At 37.4% G+C, this 13,130-nt stretch overlaps 1 protein-coding gene across 7 annotated transcripts in view; it reads right to left on the minus strand.

Annotated features, from left to right (window-relative positions):
• Ncoa2 (nuclear receptor coactivator 2) overlaps positions 1–13,130 on the minus strand; it is a 255,666-nt gene that overhangs the window by 87,075 nt on the left and 155,461 nt on the right. For 4 of the 7 annotated variants that reach the window (XM_090338929.1, XM_090338932.1, XM_090338930.1 and 1 more), the window contains 2 exons: positions 9,140–9,244; positions 6,354–6,526 (listed from right to left, as the gene is read on the minus strand). In XM_090338929.1, coding sequence (XP_090195055.1) covers positions 6,354–6,526; positions 9,140–9,225 — 259 coding nt within the window. In that variant the 5' untranslated portion in view covers positions 9,226–9,244. Of the gene's footprint in view, positions 1–6,353; positions 6,527–9,139; positions 9,245–11,137; positions 11,216–13,130 lie in introns of those variants that run through there. The other 3 variants (XM_090338934.1, XM_090338933.1, XM_090338928.1) reach the window with 1 other exon arrangement.

Consider the following 13,130-nt stretch of genomic DNA (forward strand, 5'->3'; position numbering starts at 1 on the left):
TAATCAAAAGACTATATAATGGTATTTGAGCTCTTATACCATTTTTTGCTGGTACTGGAGCTTGAACTCAGGAGCCACACAGTCTTTCTGCGTCTAAGTTTGCATGGGATGCTTCTCAATATGTCTAAGTCCCTTTAAAAAGTTATTAAAACGAGTGAAGACTGTTATTAGTTATTGTTACTGAAACATGGTCTTACTATGTAGATGATGCTAGCCTTGAACTAACACCCATTCTCTCTCCTCAGCAGCTGGGATTACAGAGATATGCCAGCACAACTGTATTGAAAGGTTACTCATAAATCAGCAGTCATTATTTCTTGCTATAGATAAATGTCATACTGTGTTGTTGCTATATAGACCAAGTTGGCCACAAACTTATAGCTCTCATAACCCAGTTTCCTGAATGCTAGGATTATAGGCAAACACCATGCCGGGTTCTAGTATTCACATTAGTATTTTTTCATTATTTTATTATACACATATATAGCTCTACCTCTAAGGGTTAGTAGCATTCAATGAACTCCAAACATTCCCCATTCCTAGAAGGCAAGTCCAGAGGCCACAGAAGCCACAGAAGGTGAATTCAAGCTAAGTCGAATAAAGATGGATCACTTTCCTTTAGCCACCTTCTTCAAATCCCAATAGTGTTTAGCATACTCATACTCTCCTGTCTTAATCTTTTAAAAAATACTTCAATATATCTTCTTTTGTAACTACCAAGTCTGATTTTGCACACTATATGCCAGGGAGCACTCCTGTGTCTTACCCAGGTTCCTTTATGCCCTGTTCTTGGAGTGTATTTCTCTATCCACAGCTTAGAAGTAGGTAGGATTGGGGGCCGGGAGTTTGGCCTCAAGTGGTAGAGCTCTAGCCTTGAGAAAGCCTAAGGACAGTGCTCAGGCCCTGAATTCAAGCACCAGGACTGGCCAAAAAAAAAAAAAAGTAGGTAGGATAAAACTGAAGCAGGCTACATATATATATATATATATATATATACATATACATATATATATATATATACATATATATATATGTGAAAAAAAAGAAAAAAATTCAGACTGAGTTAACTTATACAGTAGTGGTTTATTATGTGTGCAACTATTTTAATTGGTCCTGCCAAGAAAACTTTGTTTTTTTTTTTTTGTTGATTGTGGGGCTTCAACTCAGGGTTTGGGTGCTCTCCCTGAGCCCTTCTGTTCAAAGCTAGTGCTCTACCATTTTGAGCCACAGTGCCACCTCCAGTTTTTCAGGGGTTAACTGGAAATAAGAATCATGGACATTCCTTCCTGGGCTGGCTTCAAACAGGTCTTTAAATATTAGCCTCCTGAGTAGCTAGGATTATAGATATGAGCCACCAGTGCTTGGCAAGAAAACTTTTACCAACACAATTTTGAAGTATATCTTTCCGTTGTTGATACTAATTAATAAAAGGTATTTTACAGGGGCTGGTGGTTAAAGTGCTTGCCTAGCATGCATGAAGACCCAGGTTCAATTCTTCGGCACCACATACATAGAAAAAAGCCGGAAGTGGTGCTGAGGCTCAAGTGGTAGAGCTCTAGCCTTGAGAAAGTCCAAGGATAGTGCTCAGGCCCTGAGCTCAAGCCCAGGACTGGCAAAAAAAAAAAAAAGGTATTTTACAATTCAGTTGCCTGTGACTCCATCTGTATTTCTAGTTAATCAAGAGTCTGAGATATGAGGATCATGTGAAGCCAGCTTGAGCAGGAACATTCAGACTTTTACTTGCAATTAACCACCAGAAAATTGCAAGAGTTCAAGCACCAGACCCATGAAAAATTGTGAAACATCAACAACAAAAACCCCTAAAGTTTGAAATCAATTTTATTTTACCTGATAAATGAATCTTGTATTGAAATACATTGCACCCAAATACTTAAATGAGGTAACAAAAAGATTTTCAAATAACAAAAATATTTTTAAGTAAAAAAACATGTGGCTATTATGGAGTAACTTTAAATAAAGCAGTAGAAATATACCATTTAAAAAAATTCCTCTAAATGTTTTAGTCATCTTTATTTTTATAACAGGAATAACTTGTGTTTTCTATAGAAACATTTAAGTTTCCAGCTACAGAAAATGAAATTGGAATATAGTAAACCAAAATTAAATTACTTGCATTTCAGTTACTTTTTATAATTCTGTGGAACAGAAGCAACATTGGCTTCCCTAATTAGAAAAAAAGAGTATCTGATGTCTAAGACCATTGTATGTAAGTTATAAAATAGATAAATTACAAATAGTTATTGCTATCATACCAGATAATAAAAGCAATAATAAAGCATAATTCACATGCAGACTTATACATAATGGGCATGTTCACCTAAGCTCTTGAATTAATTTTATTCAGGCTAACAGGAAGATATAAGCTAGATTTTAAAAAGTATCTGGCCTAGATTCTAAATGAGCTTGAGAATTCCCAGAATCATTTGACAAGAAAGGTATCTTGATTTCTTTTTTTCAGCTTCCATGTAAAGATCTGATGTGCAGTCATTGATAACTGCCAGAAAGATGGACAAGTTAAAGAACAAAGAAATCACCTATAAACTGCTAATTTACATTGAAACCATGTTTAACCATTAAATGTACCAAAAATCTGTAGTTATTTGGCCTAATGGATCATGCTAACTGTATCAGTGTAGAAAAAATTAATCCAAGGAACTGTTGGTGATTGAATTTAACTGCAAAGACAATATCAATGTACTAATTATACAATACAGGTAACAATACAATTTTAAATATTACAGATATTTCAATTAAATGTATGTTCATATCTGTCAAAAAAGTATCTGGCCTATAATAAGAACTATGTAAATATTACCTGATACAAAAAATTTCAAAAGTTACTTAGTTACAACAGAAAATTTCATTAACTGCAAAGTTACAAAGTACCTATGAATGTGGGCTAACAGCAAAACTGTCAATGCAAATAGAATGAATGTCAGATATAGTGATGATCACACAAGCAACATCAAACTCTTGTGTATACTGCTTAGTTTATATAGATTGATTCCATAGTTCACACTCTTGGAGGGTTCACATTTAGTACATCTGACTCTCACAAAATGCTATATGCAATATGCAAGAGGATGCTTACTAATTTAAATAGCTGGAAATTATCCCTCCAGATTTCCATCCTTTGGGCCATTTAAAGATATTCCTTCCATTCTGGCTATGAAATGGGTAGCTTCTGGCACTGGAAGACTTAAATGAATATATGCCTTGCTTTTCCAGTTCTTATATAAGCCAGTGTTAATTTGAGCCAAATATGAGTATTTACTACTTAGGCATGTTTTCCTAAATGCTTGAATTTGTTTTAGTTAAACTGACAGCAAGGCTGAAATACAAAGTTTGGGATAATGGTAGAAAGTACAAGTTGGATTTCATTCATCATTTGTGCTAATCGATAGCAGAAGTGTTGGAGGGGTTGTGCAATGAGGCAGAATGGCTTAGCCTGACTTATGCATTACTCTAGAACATGTTGAAAGAAAATTCAAATAGCTCTAATCAGTGCATCAATGGCCAGTGATGCACAGTATATGCACAGTTCTCTAGTGCAAGAAAACATTTAATTCTTTAAATGACCCCTAAGAAAAGATAATCCCCCTTCAATCTGTTTTCTTGCACTTTCATTTGAAGGAAGAAGTCACTATCAGAAGAGAGAAAAATCTGCTTTTCTGTTTAATGTGAGAAAGTTATCTGCTAATGAACAGGTACTTGATGCAGCTCATGGTTTCTTTAGCAGCCATATAATCTAGGTGTGGTTACTGCTCAGTACAATCTGAGGAGACTGTCTTCCAAAAATGAAACAACATGCTGAGGCTCCAAAAGTTAAATGGCAACATGATGTATGTCTAAATTTCCTAGTGTGATTTTGCTCTTTTAAATCAACAAAAACAATGTGTTATTCAAGAACCATTCCTGAAATATCAATTTAGCTGAGAGGTTAAAAGCATATTCATACTTTTTTTTTTTCCTGTGGGTCATGGGGCTTGAACTTGGCCTGGGCACTGTCCCTTGGCTCTTCAGCTCAAGGCTACCATCCTACCCTTGAGCCAAGCCCAATTCCCATTTTGCGGGGGTTAACTGGAGATAAGAGTCACAGGTCTTTTTGGGTCCCAGCTGACTTTGAACCTCGATCCTCAGATCTCAGCCTCCTGAATAGCTAGGATTAGAGGCATGCGCTACCGCGAATCAGGTCTACTTTTCAGTTTTGTTTAATGTTTGTTCCCCTTTTAAAATTAGGCTGCTTTTCAAATCTGTAGGCACATTACTGCAAGAATACAATGTGACAGGGTGTATATTATTGCTGTTTCTTGGATGGCTGTGGTATGCACCTTATGATTAACATGATAGCAGTTTAGGCATGGCACAAGCCCAGTGTGACACATCTTAATCTGTTTTATGGTTTGAATGGGGAATTATCATGGTTTTGTAAAACTTTAAAAACCAGTGTTAGACTTTCATAGTGGTTAAAAATACATGTATGATTATGTTATGACATAAAAGCCTTACAACATTTTTTCTAAGAGCTTTAGTAATATTATTTCATCCATTCATTGACATTCCAAATGAATAAAGATACAAAATTAAAACAGTTTTGGTAAAGGGAAAAAGAGAAAAATGAGGAAGGGAAACTAAGACAGGCATTAAGGGATAAAACACTGGATGTTGACAAAGTTAACTTTGATAGAGAAAGTAGGAAATAATGGTTTTCAAAGTAGGCTGAAAACCTACTGTCCTGTATATGCTACATGCATGTAAGTTTATTTATATTATACATGTATAAGAATGCTGCTTTTCAACAAAGCAGTTTGACAAATACAATTCATCTTACTCAATGTAGTCAAAGTCACCCCTTTGATGTGTATGGTTTTGTTGTTGTTGTTGTTTTTGTTTTCCTTGTCCTGGGGCTTGAACTCAGGGCCTAGGCACTGTCCTTGAGCTTCTTTTGCTCAAGGGAGCATTCTACCATTTGAGCCATAGCACCACTTCTAGCTTTTCCTGTTTATGTGGTACTGAGGAATTGAACCTAGGCCTTCATGCAGGCTAGGCAAGGACTCTACCACTAAGCACATTCCTACCCAACAGTATGTAAGTTCTTTTTTTTGGGGGGGGGGGGTCGATGGTGGGACTTGAACTCTGGGCCTGGGCGCTGTCCTTCAGCTCAAGGCTACAGCCCTACCCCTTGAACCATGGGGCCACTTCTTGTTTGCTGGTGGTTAATTGGAGACAAGAGTCTCACAGACTAACTAATGGGCTATGTACCTGGGCTGGATTTGAACCATGATCCTCAGATCTCAGCCTCTTTGAGTAGCTTGGATTATAGACATGAGCTATCAGTTCCTGGCTGTAAGTTTTTAAAAGACAGAGCTATATTGGCGAAAATCTTCTCCATAGAATTGAGTTCAATGCATATGTATGAAAATAAAAAATGCTATGATAATTGCTAATAACATTTTATGACCAATATCATAATTGGAGGCTCACACATCTATAAAGAAAAAGACAAAATTTTTTAAGTTTATGTATTCGAATATTATATAAAAAGGAGATTAAAAATCATGAACTTCAAGAGGATGTACTGGAAAACAGGAAAAATAATAATTTCCCTGACCCAGCAGGAGACTTCAGAGTCTGCATTCACCCCAAACATCAAACACTGTTAGATGCTCAATAAAGATTGATTTTTGGCACCATAAATGTGTTTTTAAAAATATTACTTTTTTTCTGTAGGCAAAAATATCAAAAAAAAAAAAGAAGCACAAAATGATCTTGGGAAAAAAAGAAAACTACTGGAAGAAAGTTGTCATACTCTGGGTTTCAACGTCATTGAAGAAGTTTTCCTAGTGATTATAGCCTTTCCAACCTCTTGTCATTCAGGATATGTAATTCCAATCCTGGCAAGACCAGTGGAGTCTCAGACGTAATCAAATATGCTGACTAGCTGAAACTAGAGGTGCTTCACTTCCTCACTTCTGGCTTACATCTCCATCCACCTCTTAATTGTGAATTATGATAGTTACTTGCTGTGTAAGCTTTGAAAAGTCTCAGTGAGGCAGAAGAATGAGTGGTCTCCTAGTTGAGTTTAGCAGAGGAAAAGTTACATTATCCCAATTACTTCAGTCCCCTGTCTTTGGGGAATGGCTGAATTTTATATAAAGCCTATTTATAAACCACTGCCAATGATACTTGTATTCATCTTGCACTGTGACATCATTTCCTCATCAATAATGTAAGCCTAAGAAATGGAATAAAGAGACTCTGAAGGGCCGTCGCATACATGGGAAAAGAGAAACCAAACCTACTATTCAGATATATGAATTCAGACATCTTACCTTGTTCTTTGATCTGGCGAATTTGCTTCACAGTTTCTTTTAAGATTGCACATTTGTCAGGTTTGAAGTTAAAGTTGTCTATATCATTAAAATTTGCAAAAATCAGCTCTGCAAGTTCTTCAATATACTTATTTTCTTGTTCACGATTGCGTTTCTCAGTATTTCTTTTGGGGCTAAAAAGAAAGATTTTAATTATATATTTGAAAATGAGCTGTTATGAAAAAATATAATCTCTCTCCCTCTCTATATATTTATTTTTAATTAATTTATTTTTTGCTGCCATCCTGGGGCTTGAACTCAGGACTTGGAAGGTGTTCCTGAATTTTTTTTGTTCAGGGCTAGTGCTCTACCACTTGAGCCACATTTCCACTTTCTGGCTTTTTGGTGGTTAAATGGAGGTAACAATCTCATGGACTTTCCTGGCTGGGCTGGCTTTGAACCTTGATCCTCAAATCTCAGCTCCCTGAGTAACTAGAATTACAGGCACAAATGACCAGCAACTGGCTGATAAAACAATTTTATCAGCAAACAAAACTTACCTACACAAACACCAAAGTATTTTGGCTGAAGAAAGGGAGGTTGTCCAAAATTACTGCATGGTTTTTAAAACCTAAACTTGCCAGGTGTCAGTGGTTCATGGATATAAACTTTAGCTACTTTAAGAGGCTAAGATCTGAGGATTAAGTCTATGAGACAATTACCAAAAAATGAAAAATAAATAAAGGCTGGAATTAGAGTTGTAGCACAAGTGGTAGAGTACCTTGAGCCAAAGCAGCTCATGTTATGTGATTAAATAATCAATGTATCTAATGTCTCTCACTGGACTGTCAGATTCAATACAAAAAGATATGGATGATTATGGTCTCTACTATGCTTAATTGATAGAATTTCACACAAGTGGAAACTGCATTTGTTGTTCTGCAATAGCAGTATTTTGAAAAGGTAAGGAAGGTAACAATTATTTTATTATTTATTTATACCTTTTTCAGGGATTGAATGAACTCAAGGCTTTTTATTCTTACTTGGCTTGTATGTCAACTGCTCATGCTCTACCACTTGAACCAGGATTCTACTCTGACATTCTTACTAGTGATATGGAGACAGAGTATCAAGATTTTTCTGCCTGGGCTGTCTTTGAGCTGCAATTCTGGGACCTCAGCTTTCTGAGTAGTTAAGATTATAAGTAGGAGACACTCACACCCAGCTAGGGAGGTTATATTTGTAAAAGAAGAAAGCTATTATTACTAGTTATAAAAATTTCAGTTATTATTTTTGTAAAACATTGAAATAATTGTTTTTACCAGTCCTGGGGCTTTCTCAAGGTTAGAGCTCTATCACTTGGCCTTTACTATGTATGTTGTGCCAAGGAACTGAACCCAAGTATCTGTGCATGCTAGGAATGTACTCTACCAATAGGCCAAACTCCCAGCCCCTCATTATAAGTTTTTTTCGAATGTTAATAATCAAGTCCTGTAGCCTCTATAGAGCAAAAAGTTACAATGGAAAGCAAAAAGGAAATTGACCCAAGATTATTTGTTAATTGTTTAAGCTGAATGGCATGCAAAAATACAAAGGGTCCAAATTTAAGTAAAGTTTTGAAAAAGTCAACAGAGAAGGAAAATATCAAAATCGACAAAATCATTTGAAGTTAATAAAATAGCAAATTCAGATATTAACTGTATAATTATTTTACCAAGTATAGATACTATCTTGAATTTTTATTATTTTTGCCAGTTCTGGTGCCTGAACTCAGGGCCTAGGCACTATCCTGAGCTTTTGTGTGCATAGCTATTATTACAGGCATGAGCCACCAGTGTTAGGCTATTTATATTTAACTTTGTGTGTGTGTGTGTGTGTGTGTGTGTGTGTGTGTGTGTGTGCACGCGCACTGATCCTGGGACCTGAACTCAAGACCTGGGTGCTATCCTTGAGCTTTTTTATTCAAGGATAGTGCTCTGCTACCAGGTTTTTTTGGTTCTACTTCCGGCTTTTTGGAGTTAAGAGTCTCCCAGACTTTCCTGTCTTTTAGCCATGATCCTCATATCTCAACCTTCTGATTTCTAGGCTCACAAGCACATATACAACATTTTGCATGTGTATCAAGGAAAAGTCCATGAAGGGAAAATGTTAAGATAGAATATTGCCAGAGCCAGTACTTCATACTCTTAATCCTAGTTACTCAGGAGGCTGAGAACTGAGAATTGGTCCAAAACAGCAAGAAAGTGTCTTGAGATTCTTATCTCCAATTAACCATCAGAAAACCAGAAGTAGAGCTGTGGCTCTAAAGGGTAGAGCACTAGTCTTGAACAAAAGAGCTCATTGCCCAGGTTCTGAGTTAAAGCTCCATGAAGGGAGGAAGGGGGAAGGAGGAAAAAGTAGTAGAAGAGAAGGTTATGCCTATAATCCTAGGTATTCAGTAGACTGAGATATGTGAATCCAGATGTGGAGCCAGGGAAAAAACTCCAAAATACCAAAAACTGTAAAGCTATGGTTCAAATGATAGGGGACTAGCAAAATAAGTGCAAGGACAGTGCTAGGACAATGCTTGGACAATGAGTTCAAACCCCAGGATCAGCATACATTAGAAGTCTATACTTTTCCTCTGAGTGTAAAGAACAAAATCTGTACTTGTTTAGTATACCTTAAAATTTATGCTACTGTTACTCCATATTTAGAAGTTTAGTTGTTAAGGAGATAGGATTTTAATTAGGAGTAATATAAATGCTAAAATAACAAAGAAACACATAAAAATCTTCAGAAGATTAAGATTTAAGTAAGACTCTAACCTGGGTCCAAGCTGATCAGGACATTCCTTTCGCTTCCTTGTCTCTGACCTGGATGGGTCAGAGGAATTTTCTCCCATCCCACTCATCTTGAACACATATCAGCAACTACAAAAAATAAATAAATAAAAATAAAAAACAAGGAAAGAGACCGAGTAAAAAAAAAGCTGTTGGTAAAAAAGCTATTTAATAATTTTGTCAACAAACAACTTTGGTTTTCATCCGAAATTTGACAACAGTAACAAAGCAATTAACACATCGGTTTGGTATATTTGCTATATAAGTTGTACTTATAAAATTGTCTTTTATTTTCTTTAACCTTGCCTGAAAGGTTAAGCAGATAGAAAAGAGGAGTACCCAGCCTACCTTACTGGGCCCAGACTCTACATAGGAGCTGGATTACAAAACACCATTAGCGGCTCTCTGATAGCTAGGCTGCAGCCTCCAGTTTCGGGGGTGTTGAACTATGTGGAAACACAGGTGTTGTAAGGAGCTCCTCCCAGTCTCTGTTCTGGGTTGGCCAATGTAATGTCTCTGCTGTAATAGTTCACCTAGGGAAGAGGAAGCCCTAGATTCTAAATTGAAGGATTCTAAATTTTGCTAGTAGATCTGACAGTAGATCTGTATTGTCCCTGATCCCTGTGCAAGGACTCTTAAAAAGTACTCCTCAAAATGGAGGCTCTTCCTGCCTCCTTCAGGAGGATCACATGACTGGATCTCCTATCCTTGGCCCCTCCTCCTCCTTTCCCCACTCCATCTTCCCCTCCCATTCTGCTGGTCTTGGGGCTTAAACTCAAGGCCTTGAAATCATCCCTGAGATTTTGAGCTCAAGACTAGCATTCTACTACTTGACCACAGCTTCACTTCTGGCAATATTTGGCCTCATAGGTATTTTTCCTGATCAGGCTAACTTTGAACCATGATCCTCGGATCACAGCCTCCTGAGCAGCTTTGATTATAGACCCAGTTTCACTTGTGGCCTTTTGGTAGCTAACTAGAAATGAGTCTCATGGCCTTTCTTGCCCAGGCTGACTTTGAACTAGGATCCTCGTAGCTCAGCATCCCGAATAGCTAATACAGATGTGAGCCACAAGTGTTGGGCTCTCTCTTCATGGTAGTTAGAATCCTTCCCTACACAACTCACCATGAACTGCTTTGTCACATTCCATCATTCCCACCTGCCTCCCACCCTGTTGCCTAGGCCCCAATCCCTCAGTTGATTCTCACTGCCATCACCAAAGGTTTTTGATGCACCAAAAACTCAGAATCATTACGATTCCAGATTGGTAAATCCCTTTCCATAAGAAAATATGAGGACAAAAGACTCAGTGTACTCACAGTGTTCTCATTGCTATCAGAAATTAAATACTATTTTAAGTATGAAAGAACAAAGAGAACTGGAGTCTGAAATAAAATAATTTTAGTTCTAGGGGCCAGGAATATGGCCTAGTGGTAGAGTGCTTGCTTAGCATGGGTTCAATTCCTCAGTACAATATACACAGAAAAAGTCAGGAGTGGTGCTGTGGCTCAAGTGGCGGAGCACTAGCCTTGAGCAAAATGTGTCCAAGGGAAGGACTGGCACAAAAAAAAAAAGTTGGTTTGTTGTTTTTTAGTTCAAAAAAGAATTAAGCAGAGAAACTAACAAAGGTTTTGAGGAAAGTGTAAAAGATGGGTACTTTAGATGCATAATAGCTGCTTAGCAAAAAGGAAAAATATGTAGCCTCAAAAGTTAAGGAAATATTTAAGTCTTTTTTAGAGATCCAATTCTATGCCATTCCCCTTTCATTATGTCCTCTAGCTTTCTAAATAATAATCTCTGCCCTTCTCTTTTTGTAGCGGCTTTTCTAGGTTAGAAAAAGAGAGAAGGCCAAGTCAGTGAAAGACCAAAAATTTAAGAGAAACGCCAGATGGCATTATGTTCATCAAAAGCAGGAAAAAAGAGCAAAGTGGGCAAAAGTAAATAGCACCTGAGTGCAATTGCAGGATTACACTAGCACATACCAAACTGCCCAGCCGATTTCTTGAGTACACTCTGCGATGTTCAGTCTTTGTCTCACTACAGTTGTTTCTTCTGGCCACTGTTCGGATCTAAGGGGGCAGCAGAACTAACTGTTCTTAAAAGTCACTGTAAGTATCAGCTGAGAGACGCTGCACCAATCGCACATTCATTTCAGGTCACATGGAAGATGCAATATGAGAATTGATGCCTGTGCTGCCTGCTGGTGCGAGCAATGTAACTAAGTCCCAAGGTCTTGTACTCTGATCACAGTTTTGGCCTGATAATAAATATAATCTGTGTTTTGTTAGCATTCATTATGTATCAACTGGTGTACAGATTCAAAGACAGACTATGAAAGGCAGTATTGTAGAGCAGCTATGGGACAGTACCCATGTTCAAACTTCACTACTTGGTCAGTTGAGTGACCTTAAAAAGTTAGTTCACACACTATGCTAGTGTAAACTGGAGATGGTCATTAGCATCTATCCACAGTAGAGGATACCAGACTAAGTGTCAGAGCTGGGAACTAACTAAAATGCTACCATAAGCTGTGTTAGGGCAGCTCACCCCTGTAATCCAAGCTACACAGGAGGTTGAGATCTGGAGAATTATGGTACAAGGCCAGTCTGGACAGAGAAATCAGCGATTTCATCTCCAAAATAACCAGCAAAAGTAAAAAACGAGGTTGGAGACATGACTTAACTGGTACAGCTGAACAAATGTCAATAGGGTGGGAGGAGAAAAAAGATCAGAAAGGTTTTCAATTTACAAAGTAAGTGATAACATTCTGTGTACCTAGTTTGTGGACTAAACATTAGTATCATTGTTTTCTTTTAAATTTCCTCACATGCATATCCTAATCATTATAATTGCATAAGAAAACAGCATCAGTGCATTCCAATAACAAAACAAGAGTAAACGAGTGGACCAGGAGCAAACATTTTCTGGTATAAGTATAGTAAAAGCATCTGAGAACAGTGTTTTACTAACCCTTATTCAAGGTTATCTTACATATCACTATATTTATACTTTTCAAACATCTTTTATTTCCTTCTGAATAAGTGCCAAGTTTTTCTTTTTTATTATATGATAGTGCCTTAAATGTTATTTCCTTAGTATCTAAAGATTTTAAACACAACTGCTTCTGTATTTTTCTGTGTCTGTCAATGTCCTTTTTTTCGAAGCAACTGTCTTAGGCTACATGCCCCCACAACATTTCCAAACAGTTTGGTACCACCAAGGTAAAGGAGAACATGCTGGAGAAATGGAGGCCTAGAGGACTAGGCCAATCAAGAAAGGGAGTTGCTCTCTGCTGGGCCTCATCAGGCAGCCCATCTGAATCACTGCCAGTCACCCAGGGAAAACAAAGACCTGAGACCAAAAGAAAGAGGCATGAGTTGGAGGAAGGAAGAGAATTAAACTTTGGGACCAGATGATGGTGACATGCAGAACAAGGCAGGTGTCTTTCTGAAGTAAGCATGTAGACTTATGACCTGAATAAATTTGAGGGGGATCAAATTAAGTCACAGTGAGCCTTACTAACAAGAGGCTCAAGAAAAACTGGTGCTGTCACCCAAATGCCTTGTGTGTGGCTTCGCTGGCAGGGAGTGCCAGCACGTCACTTGTATGTGGTAAGCCAGCAATATTAATGTTTTCCCATTATTCTAAATAATGAGTAAGGGAGAAGTGATCAGATTATTTCACTTCTACTTCCTCCCTTGAAATTATCTTAAGCAGTAAATTCTATGTGGATTCATTTTAGTAAATTCACAGATCAAAGCTAAAAATAAATTTCAAAAAAAAATGTCGGAACTGGAATACGAAGAAGGACAGCATTAAAGGTTTAAACATTTTACCTTGTAACTTGTCCTAAGGGAATGGTTCCTTAAAATTTTTGCATGTCTGCAACATTCACATGAAATTAAAATTCTTGAGCATATCGCACTTGAAGCTGATCATGATACAAGTAATTTCTCGGACTGTATCTGATGATAA

Source organism: Megascapheus bottae, chromosome 9, assembly GCF_031878675.1.
Source record: "Megascapheus bottae isolate mThoBot1 chromosome 9, mThoBot2.hap1, whole genome shotgun sequence".
NCBI classification, from domain to species: Eukaryota; Metazoa; Chordata; class Mammalia; order Rodentia; family Geomyidae; genus Megascapheus; species Megascapheus bottae.